We start from the raw sequence: 21,087 nt of genomic DNA on the forward strand, positions 1-21,087 counted from the left end.
TGCATGTTATTAATCAATATTACTCAGTACTATATTGTATAATTACACTGTAACAAGGGCACCTTAAAATAAAGTGTAACCAAAAGTTTCCTGCTAAACCCAACAACCATTAAATAACCAGTGTACGGCGAGATTTAGCACAGATAACAGATGCCCTCTATTAAAGCTCTTTTCTCAGAGGTTTACAGTACTGTTTGTGTCCTCTGGCTGATCAAGCTGTTGACTCATTTTGCTACTTTCTCCTAACTTTCACTGCTGATCATAAACACACTCACATGAAAACACGAGAGAGAGTTTCTTGCCAACAAAACAACAAAAAAAGCCAACAACAACATGGCTAAAACTCAAACACTGAAACCCAACACCAGGCAGCTGCAACTATTTCAAGCTCTTTAAGACCTGTCCTATTTCCACCAGAGAGCATTTCTAGATCACTCATGATCCCTACTGAATACTGGATGACAGTGATGGAAAAAAAATAGATATGAACTCACTCAGGGTGGAGCACAGGCCAGAAATTAGATTTTAAAGAGGACTGTTCAAAACGGTTCATAGTATGTCTGATCTGCATTACAAAATGATCAACAGAGATAAAGAAATATTAAAATATGATGCCGTAATATTTTCACCAACAAATATGTTGCTGTAAATGTCCATTTATATATTTTTTTATTTCATTTTGAATGTGGCTAGGAGTGCAAATACAAATCGTAGTGATTATTATTAAGAAGTGGTTGCACTTTATTACAATGGTTCACTTTAGACATTCTACTAACTATAAGTAACTTTGCAACAACATGTCAGCTTACTCTCATAGTATTAGTAGACTGTTAGTTTAAGGTTAGGTGTTAGGGTTCAGGGTAGTATATAATAAGTTGACATGTAGCTGCAAATAGGACTGCACAATATATCGAAATTATCGAAATATCGCAAATGCATATATCGCGATATGCATATCGCAACGGCTTGCAATAACTGGGGTCATGAGTAAAATACAGAGAAAATCACTCACTGCTCTTGGCTAAATAACTTTTGTAGCTTTAATAAGAATCAGTATATATTTAATTAATACAGTGAAAACTAAGCAGTGTTTTATTTTTACATTTGATTATTCAGTTTATGTTGTTCAATAAACCTAATGTAGGCCTCCCTGAAACCCTAAACCCCGTGGTTTACAATGATGTTAAATATACACTTCTTATACTACAGTAAAACACTGCTGTTCACTTTCAGAAGTTGTAGGGATGTTTTGTTGTCACAAAAAGTATATATAATTTTAAATATATTTTATAGATAATTTAAGTTTATTTACACGTATCGCATATCCAATATCGCATTGTTTATGTGATATTGTTATCACATATCGCAATTTTCTACAATATCATGCAGCCCTAGTTGCAAAGTTACTTATAGTCAGTAGAATGTCTTGTTGGGGGACCATCAAAAAAGTGTTACTAATGAGAACTCATCTGAAACTGAAAAACAATGAATAAGCCACATTTTAAAATTAATTAACCATTCAAATGCATGTACAGGAAATAAGACCTCCCTTTAAAATAAATAAATGATCATTTCTCCTACCTGATCTAGTTTTTATGATTTCTCCAAATTCATCCTCAAAACCTTCCTCCAATTGGTCCTGTAGGCTCACTGCTTCAGCCATGACATAAGATCCAATCTGCCGTTGAATCCTTCAATCCTGTAGTTTTATAAACAGAAAAAGGACAGAGACACCAAGACTCCACCAATGACGGGAATCACTGCCCTCTGAACAAACCGAAATTTTTGTGAATGACACAGGGACGAGACTGTCTGTGGACTGTTATGATAGGGGGGAACGAGCTGTCAAGGCATCTAGAGAAGCAGAGACAGGTGGCAAACTCTCGCCTTAAAATAGAGTTGGTATGAAGGCCTGCTTCATTTCACTCTTACGCACAAATTTTCTAACAGTAAAGGATCAGTCACCATGCCACTTGACAACAAATGACCAATAAATGCTCTTGCAAAAAAACTCAAGTTCACAGTTTTATCAAGCGTGACTTCCTACACTTAATTACAGCGACAGTCCCTCCGGAGCAATCTGGGGTTAAGTGTCTCGCCCAAAGACTCAATGGTTATAGCTCATATTACTCCCTTTGGGATTCGAATCTCCAAATCTTTAGTAACCAACTTGCGGACGCTCAAACGTGATGCGTAACACATGAGAATGAACCTCATTGGTTCTCTCAAGTCAAGCAAACATGCTTGAGCTTCCATTTACCACTGATGTGTGAGTTGGTGAATGTTAAATGTGAATAAAAGCCCAAATTAAAACAGTTTATCATATAAAGTGATCAAGTCTCTTCAGAAAATTTGGACTAAACCCCTCAATTTATATGGATTAGTTTTACGATCTCTGTATGAACCTTTTGAGGCGTCAATGGGGAGTCAATGGAGGGACAGAAAGCTCTCAGAATCTTCATTTGTGTTCCGAACATGAACGAAAGCCTTACGGGTTTGGAAGTACATGAGGGTAATTGATGAAAGTATTTTTATTTTTTGGGTGAACTATCCCTTTAATATGCTTTAAAATATAATTGATTCCTGTGGTGGTAAAGCTGAATTTTCTGTATCAATTACTCCAGTCTTCAGTGTCACGTGATCCTTTAGAAATCATTCTAATATTCTGATTTGGTGCTTAAGGATAGTTCAACCAAAAATGAAAATTCTGTCATAATTTACTCACCCTCAAGTTGTTCCAAACCTGTATGAATTTCTGTCTTCTGCTGAAATCAAATGAAGATAATTTGAAGAATGTAGGTAACCAAACAGTTGATGATCATCAACTGTTTGGTTATCTATATTCTTCAGAATATCTTCTCTTTTTTTTTTTTGAAGATAGAAATGTATACAAGTTTGGTACAACTTCAGGGTGAGTAAATGATGGCAGCATTTAAATTTTTGGGTGAACTATCATTTTAAGAAACATTTCTTATTGTTATCAATGTTAAAAACAGTTCTATTTTTTGTGGATTTTTTTTTTCAGGATTCTTTGATGACTAGAAAATTCAAAACAGCAGTATTTATTTGAAATAGAAATCTTTTGTAGCATTATAAATGTCTTTACTGTCACTTTTAATCAATTTGATGTACCCTCGCTGAATAAAAGCATTAATTTCTTTCAAAAATATCTTACTGACTCCAATATACTAAGTTGATAACAAACCTTCAGCTTACATTTTCTTTCCTGTCCATGTTGCCTAGGTGCTGAGCAATTTATTTCATTTTCATGAAATATTACTAAGACAACCTTTTTCCTTTGAAATAACATACACTGATAAATTATGCATAATAGGAATAGGAACCTGCATCAAGCTTTAATGCTGCATAGAAACACTTCGGGAGGTATTTTTCAATATATACAGTGTAGACTCATCAGTATGTGCATCCATATTGGATCCGACTCGCCTAAAATACCACTCTGACGCAAGAACACATTTCAGAAATGTAAATAAAATTCAATTCTGCTTGATTATTGTCATGGCATGGGGAGCGTAAACAAGTAAACAGAATTCGCTGGCATGATATCAGTAAAATATTTGATCAAGGGGGAATAAGGCTTATACCAGTGTACTTTGTAATTCAGTTAATGGAATTTTGAAAAAAAAAAGCCTGTCCGGCTCTTATGTCTTTGGGATTGTTTGCCTTATGAAGGTCTTTTCAGAGAAAGAATAAATGAAATAAACAAAAACAAACAATCTGTCGCCTTCTCACAAAAGAGGCCAAATAAAAAAGCAGGAAACAGAATCCTTAACATAAGAGCAATATAGCTCTAACTCAGTAAACATGTTTTGACATCCACAGGATGTTTTAAGCAGCCTGATCAAATTGATGAGAAGAGGAAAACAAAAATATCCAAAAATTGGTTTAATAAACAAGATACCTGCAATAGCACAATATCAGTATTTGGGTTAAAAAACTGCCAAACAAATAGAGTGCATGCATGCATAGAAAAGCCTAATACTAAAACAATCTTAAAGTTTTTTTGCTATTAAAATTCATTGCTGTGTTTGAAACCAATCTAAAACATGTTCATTATCCAAAAACCCCCCCCCGCTTATTATAAGATGCATTTTGCGATGAATCCAAGTTTGCCAGACTTTCAAGCCTTCTAAAATACCCAAAGCACAATAAAAGTAGTTTCCATTAGAAATGAGTCACATTACAAAAGCAAAGCTGTTTGCTAATGGCATTTCATGCTAAATCTAAATCTAAATCTAAATCCAAGCCTTTAAATACTGTTCTGTGCCCTGTAAGGTCAATTTCTTTCATTAACATCTCTGTAATTGTAGAGGACATTCTTTTATGATGTAAATCACAGAATGATGTCAGCTGTGACGTAGTAATAAGCACTGTCTGTCAACCATAGCCAACTAGATTCCTCTTCATTCCCAATTTCCTGGACTGTGTCCAGATAGTATCATGATCAGAGAGAGATTCAGTGCTATAAAATCACAGAGAAACGACATGGACAGAGTAATTAAAGATCACTGAAGCAGGGCTGCCGATAGGTTTTTTAAACTCACCCATTGCTTTAGAGGCTAAACATGCTAAGCTAATGGGCATCTATTTCTTTGCTTCAAAGATTTATTTATGTTCTTTGTGATTTCATGGCACTCTACTTTGGGCTGACATTGGTTGCATCGTATAGGGAAGACAAAAATACACAAGGTGTTATAAAGTTACCTTAACAAGGAGTCAGGCATCCATCATTCCATGTATATCCAAGCAAATGATGTGGGACAACTGCCACTCAAAGTCTGTATGTTGGTTTTCAGTGCTAAAAAGTCCTGCTACAGAAGATGGATTCTGCAAACATGGTCAGTACCAACATTGTGCACATTCAATATACTCTTAGTCTTATTGCACTGATGTTTTTCAGTTACCTGGATGCATTGCAGTAATGCTTGTGTACATGAACATTTCTTCACTGTCAGTGTGTGTGCATTCTGTGCTGCACAAAACTTCCTCTCTGGGATCAACAAAGCCCATCCATTTTTCTCCATGCAGTACAAGTCTTGTCAAAGGTCAGCATCATTCCTAAAATCTTCTCCTGTGGTGTCACGTCATTAAATCTTGATTACCTGACAGCTAGCTGACAGTAACAAATGATTAGCTCTACACAACAAAAATCATTCTTCTGTTCACATCTACAGGAGATTGCTGGTTGGGCTTGAGGCCAAACTAACCTTTTGAAACATGATATACAAATGAACAGTTGCGGTTTGTTACCATCCTTTTTTTGGAATGGCATGTTATGGTAATCTAATTATTTATCTTAAATTCTTCTAACAAGTTAGTTTCTGGCTTAATTATGCTACTTGGTTAAGAGGATGATTTTCTATATGGAACATTTAATTTATGGAAATATTATTCAAACATTTCCAAACTTAAACCATAATGAACATCCAAATCAAGCAGAGCAAAAATGGGGGCCATGGAGCATCACTGCCATCATTCACTCCAATCACCAAGATTACCTGCATTCTTCATATGTAGTACTATTTAGTACTAGTATACAGGGCTGATTTTTCCAGTCCAGTCATAATAATGGGCCAAGAAATGTAAAGAATACGAGCAAACTTTTTTTAATTATTATTTTTTTGATTATACAAACGTCAATATATACAAACATTTAAAAGACTGAAAAGAAAAGAGTAAACAAGACTTGAGATTTTAGCACAGGAGATCGTCGTGGATCTTCTTGAGGAATTTTGTCAGATAGTTCTTGGCTGGTTTGACTGATGATAGGATGTCTTCAATTTGACTCAACCTACAGAAGACAGAAAGCACAAAACACTGACAAGAGTAACACAAAATTATAATTTTATGTGAATGCTTCTATAAAGTGAACTTGCTTCTACTTGCTTAGTAATTCAAATGTATTCAAAATATTGACACTCTCAGCACCAATGAAAATTGCATTTTGACTAAAATATAAAAGTAAAAATTGGTTTGTGGTGAAGAGGAAACTTTCTGATATGAAGTATTCTAGTCATAACTTTTCTGTTAAACAGACTAAGTTACATTAATTTATATTACAGATTAATATTTTGTACTTGACACATTTTCTTTGAACGATTAGATGCGGAATGCTGTTGTGTTTCACTAAACGCTGCCTAGAGACTTCACAATATTTCTTTCTAATAACAATCCTGTCTTATGATGGTTATGTTATCTCCACTCACAAAGCCAGATAACATTTAAATGTATTGTGATCAATAAATGTTAACTGCTTTCAAACCTTGTATTCCCCATGTGTTTTTCGAAGTCCTGTATGTGAAGTGGTCCAAAGGGATAGTCTGGAGTGATCATCAGACTTAACTCAAACTTTTCAAACGCCTTCAGGCTTGAGAAGACAATATGAACTCTGAAAATGTAAAAACAATAACAAAGGAGAGAGAAAAAAAAAAGATGCTTACAGTTATTAATTTGTCATCATGAATACAATCTTTCTTAAAAGAAGGAGGTTTCAAGTTGACATGTTTAATTTATTTTAGGGAATTAGAGATGAGGGAAATGTCACAACTGGAATCTATGTCATCCACATAAGCACCACGGCTCAACAGGCCAAGGAAAAGTGCATGAGTAGTAAGCTAGTAAATGTGCACTGAAAGGTGTAACCCACTGTGTGTCCATACAGGTGATCTTCAGGATGCGAAGCTTCAATCCTCCCCACTTCTTCAGCCGGTGAATCTCCTCGCCTAAGAGCCTGAGACGACCCACCACCAAACTAATGTCATGAAGCAGCTGTTGAGAAATGACCAGACAACACTGAGACTTCTCATCTTGTTCTTATATTTTCTCATATACCTTTGTAGCAAAACAATGTCTATAAATATTTTAGATACATTCATTTAAATATTAATGTACAATGTACATGCTTACCTCTGGTATATGTCGGGTAGTTGGGTACCTCTGTGTCCATTGACTTTGAGACTGACAGTATAGTGCAAGTAACTTGTGAACCATGCTTGCATGACACTCAGACTTTTCCCCTTAAAAAAAAAAAAGAAATCATCATCAGGAAAAAAATTATACAAAGTGGATTTCAAATGTTTAATAATAAATAAATACATAAAATGAAAAGATAAACTGATTTATTGTTCGCTCACCATCCAGCTGCAACTGGAAGCATACATCTACACTTCGCTCCACATCCTCAGTCATCCATTCCGTTCCTAAGAGAAATGAGAGCATTATAAGCTACTGTTGAATGTGATAATAATGATGAAAAACCATGAAAAATAATAAGTGATAATTAACTCACCAGCAGGTATTTGCAGGTTCACCTGTAGATGTACAGTGTTGTGAAGAAAGGTAAACAAGGCTCCCCTTTCATCTGTCGCATCAAGACGCCACTCGTTCAAACTGAAAGACAAATCATCATACCTTCAGCACAATATCTATTTACTTAGCAAAATATATGGGAAAGGTATAGTGGTAAAAAATAAATAAATATTTCACCAACCAAACCAAACATCTAGTACTTTCTAGTATTAGCATTTGTTATTGTCACAGGATGCCAAAGTGCTTCTACAATGGATTCTAAACAAAAGGGAAAGAAAACCTGTTCAAGGTTGCAAGATGACTCTTAAGGCTACTTGATTCTCCTCGCAGCTTTTCCTGTTGGCCCTCCAATTTCCTAAGCTGAATCTCCAGCTCACCAATTTCCCTGAAATCATTAGCATTTTCAGCACTCAACAAAAATCTGTACCTTACACATTCCTTATGGTATGGATAGAAGAACATACCTCTCCTTCACAGTGATATCTGAATTAAGCCTTTTCAAATCTGTCAGCAGAGAGGGAAAAACACAGACAAATCATTATATCTTTCTTAGCTTCACAAGGCTGGAAAATTCAATAGTATAGAAGTAAACTTACCCTCTTCCTTGGCTTTTAAGGCTGGTCTGGTTTGAGGCGCATCAAGATGATCTCCCATAATCATGGCCTCTACACTTGCAAGTTCTAGTGTAGTGAAGAAGCAGTGTGTTATTTTACTATGATTATGTTTAAATTTATATTTATATTACATACATTCAAACATGAAACCGAGCAGAGAAAAAAAAAATCCATACCAGTTTCTAAATCATTAATGCATCCATCCAAGTCTTCCATAATTCCGTCTGTCTCTTTGATTTTAGATATCAGGCTTTGCTTTGCATCCTAATCATATAAGGGAAATTCAGATACACAGCAGTTAAGGCTTTTAGTTCATGTCGGCTAGCACTGAGGCCCTCTAACAAAATAAAAAGTTAATAAAAGTTATGTGCAAAAATAATATTTAGCAGATACATTTATCTAAAATGTACAATCCTTTCTTCTGGGAAAACAGACTGAAAATACTGATGACTGATGATCTTGCACTTACTAATTATGTCCAAAAAAATACTAGCAGCAGTAAATCAAGTTTATGGCTGTGATTTTTTTTAATTCATTTTTTTTTTTATTAAAAAACGTTAAGTCCTTAATTTTTCCCTTTCTAATTACAGTTTTCATTGGAAATGTGGAACTGCGCTCATCAAGAAATTTCTTAGGCTCTATATATCAGAATTTCTCTAATCTTGATGTTCAGATGAGAAACAAAGGAATTTTTTGATTAAAGAATAATTTCACTTTTCAACATTTCAAAATAAACAAAAATGCCTTTACCTGTGTAGTTTTAATGAGCTCTGAGTACAAGATTCCTTTAATTTCATGAGAATGTGTCTTGCTTCTCTTTCCAAAGTAAAGTCTTCGCTCTTTCAACTTGGATCCACAGCTTTTTAACTGAGGAAAACGAACAAGCATGAAGACTTCTCAAAGATGAACGCTATATGCTATGGTTTTAACGATTTAACATAAAATGACCCAAGGTTGACTTTAAAAGCAACATACTTGTTCTTTAGAGAGAGTGCATATCTGTTGCTGAAGGGCTCCATTGATGCATCCCAGGGATTTCTCTTGTTCAGGCATTTGTTCTTTAAGTCTATGGTGAAATTAGTTTCACAAAATAATTCACAAAAATAGTTTGTCAGTTAAACACACACACACACACACACACACACACACACACACACACACACACACACACACACACACACACACACACACACACACACAATAGACAAGTACGTACCTCTCCACTATCTCAGTGAGGTTCTTACAGTCTTGCTCATACACTCTCTGCTTGGGATGGTATATGTATTTCTCTTTGAGCAAATCTTCCATTGTGCGTGCATCACCAGCCCTACACTGAAAAAGGAAAGATGTGTTAACAACTGTCACATATTATGTTCACAAAGAGAGCCAGACCACTTACACTGACAGGAAGAGCACTTGCTCTAGATCTGTGGATGACGAAGTTGATACCAAAGTGGCTTAGGAACTCATTCACTGTGATGCTTCCGTCCTCAAGTTTCTGGAAATACAAGAATGAGATAAACACCCAGATTTGTATAATTTCAAAAGAAACTGTAAGTGGTGCTTGCACATGTAAAAGATGTAAGGGTGCACAAGCACACCTTCCCTAAACAAAAGCACACAATTTAACGTATTATTCATGTCCGTCGCATTAACATTCTGGGAAAAGTTACACAGAAAAGTATAATACCTAGGGTAAGAGGTTTGTTCAGATCCTGAACAACAACTATAGTGGATACACAAACAAAAAAATCCTTCTAATATGGGATATAATGCAAGCGTGGGTGAATACTGCTACCTTGTTGAAATCAAATACATTATCCAGCGTTCCATCCATATGAGAGTCAAACTGCGAGTATCTTAAAGCTGTAAAGCAAATCACATTTTCTTTAAAAAATAAACCACATTGAAAACCTCTTAAATTTTTTAGTGCATAAACAGTTCACCATGTCTGAGAACTGACACAAGCAACTCACTGGATTCAGAGACTCCTGTATCTTCAATTTTCTTTGCCTTGGGATTTTGAGCAGCATGCCTTGTAAAATTACCTTCCCACTGTACAGCAGCTTCATGACAGTCAGGTCCCTGAGGAGACAGAATCTCAGGCATTTGCATAATAATGCACAATAGAGCCCATTCTTATCACTTTATTACAGAACAACCTCTAAGCATGTAGCAGGAAATACCAATAAAATTACCAGCAGGAAATTTAAATAAAATAAAAATGTTTTGTTCATACCATGTCAGAAATGTAGGCTTTCTTGGTTTGTTCTGATGTAATAGGATCTTCCTCTGGATGAGATCTTTTAAAACATGGACTCGTTCCTGACTCAAAGACATCATCCTCAAAAAGCTCTTCATTTATAGGTACAGCCAAAGAACCATCCAGTTCATCTTGCTTGTTAATTGGCCAATTTTCAAGACTCCCTGATATATCTTCTTCACTGCTCATTTCAGGAAACTCTTCGTCATTAATATTGACTGTTTTGCAGTTGCTATTTTGTTCAACAACATCAAAATGTTTCTCTAGTTGTAGACTTTGTAAATCATTAGTACCTATGGTCACAGTTTTGTTTGGAGTTACAGTTGTAGCTCGTTTCGGTAGTTTTGGCACGATACCACACAATGACAACCTTGATGAGAACGGCTTTTTAAGACTAAAAGGTGTGGTCTTCTCATTTTGAACAGAATTATTTTTCTGCTTAACATTAGGCGTGACATTTGAAGCTGGCTCAGTAGAAATTTCAGTTTCACGCTGCTCTTTAAGGGAAATCTCTGGGAAGGAACAAGAAGGCAGAGGTGCAGTTGTGCTTCCTGTCATCACTTTTTGCTCTTCCTGGATACGTCGTGAAATATTTTGAAGCTCCATTTGAAAATCTGCTAGACTTCTCCGTCTTGCTTTTGCAGGTTTTAGTTCTTCTTTACAGAAGGAATCAGCTACGGACTCATTTGAGGAGGAACCTTCATGTTGGACTGAGCTTGTACTATGTTCCTTGTTAGACCAAAGAGCTTGACTCTCTTCATTTCTAGAACTATTGGAAGTGTTTATATTGTCTTCTCTCTGGTCAAACAAAACACTTTTCTCCATTTCAATGGGCATTGTTAGGATCTTTGTAATCTGCATGTCATTTTCGTCATCAGTCGTCATCACATTGCTTGGATGTGCCATTTCGCAGTATTTGTTCACTTGCATGTCAGCTGGGTCATATAACATTGTCTCTGTGTTGTTGCATTTAAGGTTTTTGCCATCAAGATCAGAAACATGTTTTGAGGGGAAGACATGGTTAATAGCACACTTGGCAGCTTCAATCACCTCATTTTGTTCTTCACTTGACACTGTGCATCTATAAACAGATGTTGATGCCCAAAGTGCACTTTCATTTGCTTTGATCTCTGAAGCACTTGCTGCCAATGTGCTTTTTGAGTCAACTACAATTGTGTTGCATCCTGTTAATTCCATTTCATCATCAACACAGGGGATAGCTAGATTTGATGCACTGGCTTGACATGTCAGTTCCATGCAGTCAAACTCATCCTGCCTTTGACAGCTTTGTGCTGTAGGTAACAGATTACTCTCATGCTTCCTTTCCTTATTGGATACGAAGCTCTTTAACATGATATTCCCAGTGAGTGCCTGGGTTATCTCCATACCATCAACATCATGACTGGAGGATGTAGATACAAGGTTCAAACTTCTCCTTGATTTACTGAATGGTCTGCTGTATTCAGCCTCAAGCACAACAGTCTGAGTATGACATTGTGTCATGTCCATGTCATCAGGGTTGGAGAAATTGGTCTGACAGTTATCAGCTTCAGTGTTTTCAGGATAAGACATCAAGGACACCATCCTTGCTCCTGACTTTCTTCGAGTCATTAAAGCTTTATGTTTTCGCTCACTGACTGGTGCCTTATGTACTTCAGTCATCTCCATAGGTACAACAACAGTGATAGTTTGATTAGCAGAGAATGGTACTGTACCTGTATCAGCACTTCCTAAACAGGCCCGGTTTGAGTCGATGTTCATAGTGTTGCATCCAGTCAATTCCATTTCATCAGGGCTTGGGGGTGAAATCCCAGCAAAAGTACTTGGTTGGCATGTAAAGTCCATACAGTCACTCTCATTATGTTTAGGTGATGTAGCAGGTATCAGAATGCTTTCACCTCTTTCATTCTTAGTGGGAGCATTTAGTATTATACACCCTGTGAACCCTTGAGTAATGTCCATCCCATCACCACCTTCAGTTCTGGATACCAATGTATGAGGCCAATTCTTCCTTGAGTTGCTTAAGGGTTTGTCTCCACTGACCTGTTTAGCCTCGGGAAAAAAAGATTGACACTGTGTCATCTCCATATCATCCGAATTTGGAGTTTGGGCAATGGAGAGGTGGCCTGATTTGTTGTGATCCAATATCTCTTCATTTCCAATCAAATTAAAACAGGACATTTTGCTTCCTCTGGATATTGGATGCAGAGTTTCCTCCTTGATAATGCCTGCATGCTCATCTTCTTGAACAGTTCTGGATACAGACGCAAGAGAGAAACTCTTCCTTGAGTTGCTAAATGGCTTGTTTCCACTTGATGGTTTGGCCTCAAAAACAACAGCCTGTGACGGTGTCTTCTCTGTAACATCATTATTAGCAGTTGGAGCTATCAAGTTGTTGCCAGATTTGTTTTGATCCACTATTTCTCCATTTCCAAAAGCATCAAGATTGGACATAAGGCTTAGTTTGGGAAACAGAATGTCCTCTTTTTCTCGAATAGATACATCTAAAGCCCCAGTAATCTCCATATCATCCGAATTAGCAGTTTTGACTATTGAGAGATTGCTCTGAAAACAACCAGTTATGTTTTGATCTGTTGTCTTCCCATTTCCAATCACATTAAAGGATGACATCCTTCTTACTTTGGGAATTGGAGACTGAGATTGCTCCTTCATATTCATTGTGTGGTCTTTTTCTCGAACAGCTAAATCAAATGCCCCAGTCATCTCCATCGCATTGTCATCCTCAGAGAAATAATGGGATCTATTGCGATCCAGAGCAGCCTGGACATTGCGGGTGATATTTCCTGTAACTTTAACACTTCCTTGATTTTCAGAAATGGAGGGTGGAAGAGGCTGAGCATCATATTTGGTTTCGACTACAGCAGTGTGACTCATGGTTGTCTCTATATCATCATCTTCAAAAAAAGTAACACGGGATCGTCTACGTTGAAGGCCCTGTGGTTGTTTTGGTTTACCCTTGCCACCTGGATGTTGCTTCATTAAAAAAGATGGTAAGTGATTCTCCTTATCAATTTCCATTGTGCTTGTATTGGCTGAACAGAAGACACTTTCAAGCTCATTTTCTGAATTTGTGGGCTTAATTTTGTTTACAGTGGGTAAGCACATACTGGCAAGAAAAGCACTAAACTCTGGGTCTTTTGCAGCTTTTTTACTCTCTGCTTTTGCTTCACGTGGCAAACCCTTCAGACTTGAAACATTCAGATCACCACAGACTGTCTGAGCCACTTTGAAGCTACAATCTGAGTTTGGTTCTTCTTCAATTTCATAATCCTTATCAATTGTGATAGTGTGACTTTGAGTAATATCCATGTATCCGGTATTCTCTCCGAGCAACATTGTTCTATCCACACAGTCATCTTGTAAGACTGGATCAGAGAAGAAATTCTCCTACAATTTGAGAGAGAAAGGTCAAAATAATCAGCATGTGTCAAGACAAGGTGGGTTTCATTGAGACATTAATACAAAAAAACACAGTAGTAGGTACTGACAATCATCAAATATTGTACGCTCACACACTCCAAATTAAATGTCTGTGGCAGCATATCCTTCCTTTAATCAGGGATGTCATAAACTGCAGAAGTCTGAAAAATTCATAATATTTTTGCCTCTGCAGCCTTAGATTAGTACTTACCTTATGCTGGGATAGATAAAGAGGAGTGTTCAACAAAGTCTCCAGGCCTGAAAGAAATGGAAAGGTTTAGTGGTTCACTCTCTGACTATGAGAATAATTTTCAGGAAGTAGGTAAATACAAGCATGAGATCAATAGATTCTGTTACAGTGAACAACATTTATGCAATTACGCATAAGTGAACAATTTTGAATAATAACACATGCACTGTGAACAAGATTGGAGAACAGTGGTCCCAAATGGTCAGCAATATTTGACAATTATTCTTGAAAACTACCTTTGATTTGGTGATTTCCCTCATCAACAAAACGCAGAATCCTGTCATTAGAGGAAAAAAGAAAGTTACAGATTTTCATATATCTTCATGTGGATACACAAAACCATCAAACAAGTTTATACTTGAACAACATGTCAGAAAGAAAACAATGAAATAATAGAATCTATTACTTACTTTTCATCTGGTCTATCTCCTGATAAATTTAACAGAACACAAAAAAGCAAATAACAGTGTGTCAGTGTTTTATATATGCAAATTGCAACAGAAATATTTTATACTACTCATTTGACAGAACTGGTACACGTAATCCTTAACCATGACTCACCAATTATATCACAGTAAAACTAGAACAAATTGAAAACAAGAAACATTTAAATAAGTAAACTGCTCAGTGCTCACCAACATGTGTGTTTTGTATGGATGCCAGAACAGGAGATTCACTTTTCGCATCACTGTGAAATTTTAAACATCGTAAATAAACTTATCTAACTATATTTAGTTTCAACGTTATTTTGGGTCAACATTAATTGCACTTACTTTGTAAAGACTCGAACATTATTTGTAGTGGCAAAACTCACTCTTCGAGAATTTCTCTTCTTCTCTACAGGTTTGGCAATTTCCTCCTTCATAAAGTTTTATTTTAAAAATTTTCATTTTAATTTTTAAATAATAATAATAAAAAAAGATTAAAATGTTTGTACCTTAATCACCGTTTGTTCCTCTTGCTCAGTTGCAAGTACTTTCATAGATGTCCGAGAAGCTTTTAAAATCTGTCAGAGGACAATCAAGAGGAACTATTTACTGTTTTGAGACAATTAGAAATGTATTAAAACTGTGAAGACACTTGCAAGCAGCAATAGAGTGCTTAAGATTTTAGAGCTTAAATCACCAATCATTACTGTGTATTAATTTTTTTTTTTTTTTACTGTGTAAAATCAGCATAAAGTTCATCCTAAGATAGTATGTGACGATAGTGATGCCATTTGGATTATACTTTAAAAACACCAGAAAGGATAAATCATCAGAAAGTGTCACATATTCACAACATAGGCTACTGGATACTTACCGAAGAAAGCCTCCTTCTTGAGGATTTCACTGCCTCATTGCTGGAAGAAGAAACAGGATTAGTAACATATTATGGGGGGGGGGGTAACATATTATGAAATTTACCTGGAAAGAAAGCCATTTACTTAATAAACATGCACATTTACATATATTAAGGAGATGCTTTTACCCAATATGACTTGCAAATAGAGAACATTGAAAGCAATTTGTCATATTCATAGTGCACAACGCCACGTTAAAATATGAGTAAGATTAGTATACAAGTTTAAGAAGAGGTTTTTGCATTTTCAAAGAATGCCAGTGATTTTATGAATAACAAATGATCAACTCAAAGCAAAAGGCTACTCATATAAATGCTTCTTTACATATATTGCATTTACACAATCATTATATAGGATGTTAAAGAAAGACTCATTAATTAAGAGTTTACTTCCACTACTTGCAAGTCAGCAGCTTATAATAAATGAAAAGCTGATGACAAGCAATCTGTGCAGTTTTCCTGAATCACTATGTGACAGAAGGCTACTGAAACCTGAATGCTTATTATGCTAAAATATTAGACTTGTTTTAGGTGTGTGAGCTCATAAATACAAATACAATATTTTTTGTCATCTGCAAGAGAGCAATGCAAATGGAAATGTATTATTGGTGTATCAAAACGTTAACTCAACTCTGTAACGTTATTCAGTTTGAACTGACGCTCCCAACAGCAAAACACATCAAAGAACCTTTGAACATTTTAGACATGCGCGGATCGAATCAATCATTTTTACAGAATCAATAAGTGTAAGAATGCATTATTCATCCAAAGCTAGCCAAATCGTTCTGCACACACACAGTCACACACACAACCAACTTACCCTGAATTCAGCGGCTCCATCTTCAATGCATGTGCATAATACAGCGCACTAAATCTACATTAAAAGCGAGAAACACAATTAAGTAACCTGAAATTAAACATAAAATAAACAAATAAAACGTTTGGGTGATTTGTTTTAATGACTCTAGACTAAATATTATCTACATTACAGTCACAGTTCTGTTGAATCCAGTGACAGCGTGTGTGTATTTGTCTGTCAGACGATAACGTACGCTCATAAAAACAACAGGAACATTACACTAAAGAAAACAAACAGCCCTCGGTATTTCAACGAGTTTAAAACATGTTTTACTATCATATATGCCATCGCACGACAGATTTGCAGTTGAAAAAATAATAATTAAAGCGCAATACCTTAAAGTAAGTTCCCTCCATTCGCTGCTTGTCTTTTTTTTTCTTCGCAAAATTTGAAATCAACCGCCGCGTCTCTTCCTCACGACGTGACGTGAGGCGTGAGACCAGACACGCCGCTCTCGCGTCCTCTAGTGGAGCGGATGATAATATTATTAACCATTTAAATAAAATAAAAACTCTTTCGCGTGATATTTTATTTGTTTGTATTAATTTCCTTTGTAAGAATCTTACAACACTATATATTTGTATATACATACATTTAGTTTTAACGTTAGAAATTAATTTCAGTCAAAACGGGTTTGTAAAGGAAGCGGAAGTGACGTGGTTTATTTTGAAAATTGAAGGCGCTTTTAAAACGTTATTTGCAGATCGATATTAGCTAAGTGTGGTAAGTTTATTACACATTTCATACATATTTTAAAATATTTTTATGACTGTAGATTAACGATGTGAGATAAGAAATCGCACTGCATTTACGGTAAGAAAAAGTTGACATGACAAGATGCAGAAGCGAAGTGTGACATGTACATAGTGCATAGTACATAGTTTCGAAAATAGAATTTTTTTTAGATCAACCAAACATAATTTATGTATGTCAATATTCGTCTTAAATATTAAAAGCAGTACATTCTCTGTTTCTCCAGAAAGAGACATGAAGAGAGTTCAGATGAAAGACGCGGCGATTTCTGCACAGCCCAGAGCCGCACACGTCAAGAACGACACGGACAATAAGTGGGCAACTTTGTTCAAACATTCAATAAAGATTTCCTTTACCTCAATACCTAGCTTTATTTTAAATAAAATTAAATATATATTTAATATTTTTTCAGGAAGAGCCAGCACAGGACTCTGAAAGTGTAAGTATCATGGTTTGAAATGACAGTCTGCCTAAAAACGAACTTACTTCTAGTAAGATAATACTGTCCAGTCTGTATAAAAAAGGAAATGTATACTATTTTGATTTTCTTAGGCCAACCACAAGATATGGGCAACAAAACGATATAAGGGAGCAGAATCGAGCATTGACCACAACAAATGAAGACCTGCAGAGACAGCTTGAAGAAATGAAGGTGATTAATCACACTAGTCATTGATTTAGTGTTTTGCCCAAATGTACAGTGATATTTTCGAATATTTGCTGAAGTCAGTTGAGTCAAATACACATAATACTCAAAACAATCATGTTTCTGAAGGAAACAGTGACTGAATTGGAGCTGCGATGCACAGACCTTCAAGGAGAAAATCGAGAAATTCAAAAACAGCTGCGAGACTGCCACGTCCTCCTCGTTGCAGAAAAGCTTGACCCAGGTGATGATTTATTAATTGCTCTGTTGGATTGACACATGTAGAGGAGCAGTGTTTTCTGTTGAGTTGTAATCTAAACAGCCTCAAATTCAGTTTCAGGGGAAAAGTTGGGTCAGACAGCACAACAGAAGGAAGAACAAAGAAAAGAAGTTATGGTAACTCATTTTGTTTTCTGTATTTGTACATTTTGTTTTATTTATATAAATGCTATTTTTTTTTATTGAAAAATATTTATTTTTGTATATGTACACGCATACATACAGAGGTTTGATAATGAAACTGAAACACTGGCCAATATATAGCCTAGTGTTGGGAGGTTTCACGCATATATATGCGTGGCCAATCTTCACTGATTTCACATTCCATTAGTAAGAGCTGAGTGTGAAGGTTGAATTAGCAGAGCAATAGCACAGCTGTACATAAAATATTGCAATCAACACAACATAATGGGAGACATATCAGAGTTCAAAAGGGGACAAATTGTTGGTACGCGACTACGCGTTTCGCTGGCTCATCTGTGACCGGGACAGCAAGTCTTTGTGGTGTATCGAGAGCCACAGTATTCAGGGTTAATGTCGGCCTGCCACCGCATAAGACGAACCACATCCAACGGGAGTAACTGTCAATGCGAGAGGAAGCTGTCTGAAAGGGACGTCCTGGGGTACTAACCTGGATATTAACATAAAAACACAGCTGCCCAACTCTTTGCAGAATAAATACACACCTTGACTCTCCTGTTTCCACCAAAACTGTTCATCTAGAGCTTCACAGAGCCAATATTCATGGTCAGGCTGCTACAGCCAAACCTTTGGTCACTCATGCTAATGTCATACTTTGGGTTTCAATGGTGCCAAGTTCTGCCAACAGTGCAAATCACCTTCACTGTCTTTCCCACATCTATTGTGTGTTTTGGAGGAGCAAGTCAGAAAAAGTTTTCCTCCACCGGCATCACATAGTGACCTGGCCACTGTTCTGGAAGAGGAATAGCTCAAAAACGGTAAAATGTATGTCTCTGTCATTCCCAAGACGAAATGATGCTTTATTGGCCGTAAAAGGAGGCCCTAAACCAAAACCAGGTGTTTCAGTTTCATTGTCCAACCCCTGTGTGTGTGTGTGATTTAAAAAAAAAAAAATAATAATAATTTTTCTTAGATTATTTGCCTTTTGGCAACATGAGATACTGATACATGGACTAATGGTCACTGCAGGCACATATATTAGGGATTGATTATATGATCAGCCATATTGTACAATAATCTGTTATGCCGTCACACCAGATTATTTGCTTTCTTTTTGGTCTGATTACTTTTCTGATGTAAAAGCAGCATGTCAGACTCCATTCTTGAATACAAATGAAGTCTAATTCTAGTCTATAGCATGTTTTGCCTGGAGAATCAGTCCTGACCGTGCAAGGCTAGTGTTTAACCGGAGTCACAGACATTGGCCCTCAGTTAATTATTCATTATTTGTCCGTTTTGTTTTTTTCTAATGACAGACCGTTTCTCAAAATCTCCTGACTGAGCTGAAACTGTTCGGTGAGACGGCACAAGAGCACGCAGCAAATTTACTGGTGAGTATCAGTATTCTTTGTTTTTAATATTCAAAAATTCTAGGTTATTTATCCTGATTTGAATATCCCGCGGCACTGACCAGACATTAGTACAAATGTTTCACTAAGACTGATTTATACGTGGATGAAATTACACACATTTTGCTCTGCTGGGCTAGAGGCTGTATAATTAATCATAACGCCAGGTCCACAGCCGATGAAATATTCATTTGAAATGTTCTAATCCTTCTAAATGTTATTGAGTGCACCTCTCTAAAACTACTAGAATATGGCATGACCTAGAATGGGTTCAGTGAGGATGTTGTCAATCTTGGTTTGCTTCCAGGAAGTGCAGAACACCATGAGGGACCTGACGGAAGTGCATGAAAAGCTCCAGCAGGAGAGGACATTGTTCACTTTGGATGTGGAGGAAATGGAGAGAGCTTTGGGAGAGGCAGAGAGACTCTTGATGGAATAAACTTTTTCATTGGCCATAAATATTGCAATGCCATATGGTGTTTTCTGAGATCTGTCAGTCTGAGAATGAGAACTGGCTGAAAAAAAGCATTTGGATGAAAGTGTAACATATTGTTGCATTTAAAGGAGCATCCACCACTCACCATTTCCAAAGTCAATTTTTAACAAATGTGACCTGAATGCTTTCTGTGTTTGTCTGCTGTCGAGATATTTAAATAAACTGTTTCCATGTACCTCTAAAACGGCAAAGCACTTCTTGAATGATGCTGACTGTATGCTATCTTCATTTAAAATATGTGTAAATATGACCGGGTGTAAACATGATTAAATGCTTCACAAAGTTTTGTGCTGTTATTTACTCTCATCATAGTATCTGAGACTTAAAGAGCAATGCCAGTTTTAATTAAAATCCCTATTCTTTTCAAGCATTGTCCCATATGGTATGGAAATTTTCACCACATAACATGGGTGGAGAATGGTACATCACTAATATATATACATTTATACGTGCACGCACACAATATACTTATATATTTATATAAATAAGGGGTTTGTATGACTAAAAAAAGTTTAGGCATGGGAATCCCTGCATTACATAAACAAAAATAAACATGAAAACAGCGTTGACATACATTCAAAGTTTTCCAGGTTTGGAATAGTTTTGTCCAGGGGCTCGTTCTTCGTAGGTCGCTAACTCAGTTAGCTGGATTTGATTGTTGACGATTTGGCATGATCTTGGATCGTTTGGTTCTTCGAAGCTCATCCTGGACTTGCTTTCATAGCAACAGATGCGCAAGCTCAAACCTGCTCGGGAGCAGGCTTATTTCATGTAAACAGGATTAGATCGCGGCTTCATAAGCGGAGCTGATACGGGAAGTCCAGCGCAGCGCGATAGTGCACTTTCTGAGATGTTTTTTTTTTTTTTTTCTCGTGACTCGTGAGATTGTCGTTTACATTATTAAATTGTTGGAAACGCACATTTATTTTCGACTTGTCGGAGTCTGGCTTTAAATACAGCACAAACTGTTTGCATTGCCCTAAGATTATTTGCGAGTGGCTCTTTCCTTTACACTATTGGAGATACGGAGAACTTGATGGAAAGTGCTGTCTGTCGTGTCATTTGGAGTTTACCTGGCGCTTTTAGGTTTAAAAAACAGTTTTTTTTTTTTTTTTTGTTTTTTTGGCATTTCCAAGCCACTTAAGACCCAATGTTGTAAAGCAGTTTTTTTTAAAGCAATTTCTTTAGGCTATCATCATTTTTTATGAAGATCATACAATCATGACCATGCCGATTACAGTATGTCACTCAGGCTTCACTAACGTG

The 21,087-nt window shown here is 36.4% G+C and overlaps 3 protein-coding genes across 7 annotated transcripts in view; 1 reads left to right on the forward strand and 2 right to left on the reverse strand.

Moving 5' to 3' along the window:
• dmd (dystrophin) overlaps positions 1-1,826 on the reverse strand; it is a 113,308-nt gene extending 111,482 nt beyond the window's left edge. For 3 of the 4 annotated variants that reach the window (XM_081361872.1, XM_081361873.1, XM_081361875.1), the window contains exon 1: positions 1,582-1,826. In XM_081361872.1, coding sequence (XP_081217998.1) covers positions 1,582-1,663 — 82 coding nt within the window. In that variant the 5' untranslated portion in view covers positions 1,664-1,826. The remainder of the gene's footprint in view (positions 1-1,581) is intronic. The other variant, XM_081361874.1, reaches the window with a different exon arrangement.
• A 3,786-nt stretch (positions 1,827-5,612) lies between these two features.
• On the reverse strand, positions 5,613-16,570 carry knl1 (kinetochore scaffold 1). Its single transcript, XM_081361380.1, has 25 exons — positions 16,433-16,570; positions 16,059-16,112; positions 15,200-15,239; positions 14,835-14,903; positions 14,671-14,756; positions 14,519-14,585; positions 14,134-14,174; positions 13,859-13,905; positions 10,183-13,614; positions 9,920-10,028; positions 9,742-9,809; positions 9,343-9,441; positions 9,160-9,275; positions 8,919-9,009; positions 8,694-8,810; positions 8,120-8,207; positions 7,926-8,009; positions 7,794-7,833; positions 7,610-7,714; positions 7,310-7,410; positions 7,155-7,220; positions 6,928-7,037; positions 6,668-6,789; positions 6,284-6,409; positions 5,613-5,812 (listed from the first exon to the last, which is right to left on the reverse strand). The coding sequence occupies exons 5-25, from the start codon at positions 14,687-14,689 to the stop codon at positions 5,716-5,718; spliced, it is 5,145 nt and encodes a 1,714-aa protein (XP_081217506.1). The 5' UTR covers positions 14,690-14,756; positions 14,835-14,903; positions 15,200-15,239; positions 16,059-16,112; positions 16,433-16,570; the 3' UTR covers positions 5,613-5,715.
• knstrn (kinetochore localized astrin (SPAG5) binding protein) lies at positions 16,516-20,282 on the forward strand. 2 transcript variants are annotated; one of them, XM_081361381.1, is made up of 8 exons: positions 16,516-16,820; positions 17,077-17,164; positions 17,263-17,289; positions 17,403-17,502; positions 17,626-17,740; positions 17,831-17,892; positions 19,233-19,307; positions 19,633-20,282. In XM_081361381.1, exons 2-8 carry the CDS (start codon positions 17,085-17,087, stop codon positions 19,762-19,764), a joined length of 591 nt encoding a protein of 196 aa, XP_081217507.1. In that variant the 5' UTR covers positions 16,516-16,820; positions 17,077-17,084; the 3' UTR covers positions 19,765-20,282. The 2 variants fall into 2 exon arrangements, with proteins under 2 accessions (XP_081217507.1, XP_081217508.1); XM_081361382.1 differs by having other exon boundaries at positions 16,766-16,910; positions 19,633-20,245.
• The last annotated feature ends 805 nt before the right edge of the window (positions 20,283-21,087 follow it).

This window comes from Scardinius erythrophthalmus (genome assembly GCF_964197995.2).
Source record: "Scardinius erythrophthalmus genome assembly, chromosome: 3".
Taxonomy (NCBI): domain Eukaryota; kingdom Metazoa; phylum Chordata; class Actinopteri; order Cypriniformes; family Leuciscidae; genus Scardinius; species Scardinius erythrophthalmus.

What these genes read in the sequence shown, in the direction of transcription:
- knstrn (XM_081361381.1), top strand. Translation starts at nt 17,085, where the DNA reads ATGAAGAGAGTTCAGATGAAAGACGCGGCGATTTCTGCACAGCCCAGA. An exon ending in CAGCACAGGACTCTGAAAGT is followed by an intron (nt 17,290 to 17,402) that starts GTAAGTATCATG and finishes TGATTTTCTTAG; the next exon opens with GCCAACCACAAGATATGGGC. An exon ending in TGCAGAAAAGCTTGACCCAG is followed by an intron (nt 17,741 to 17,830) that starts GTGATGATTTAT and finishes CCTCAAATTCAG; the next exon opens with TTTCAGGGGAAAAGTTGGGT.
- knl1 (XM_081361380.1), bottom strand. An exon ending in GGGAAATCACCAAATCAAAG is followed by an intron (nt 13,906 to 14,133) that starts GTAGTTTTCAAG and finishes CATTTCTTTCAG; the next exon opens with GCCTGGAGACTTTGTTGAAC. An exon ending in AAACACATGGGGAATACAAG is followed by an intron (nt 5,813 to 6,283) that starts GTTTGAAAGCAG and finishes TGTCTTCTGTAG; the next exon opens with GTTGAGTCAAATTGAAGACA.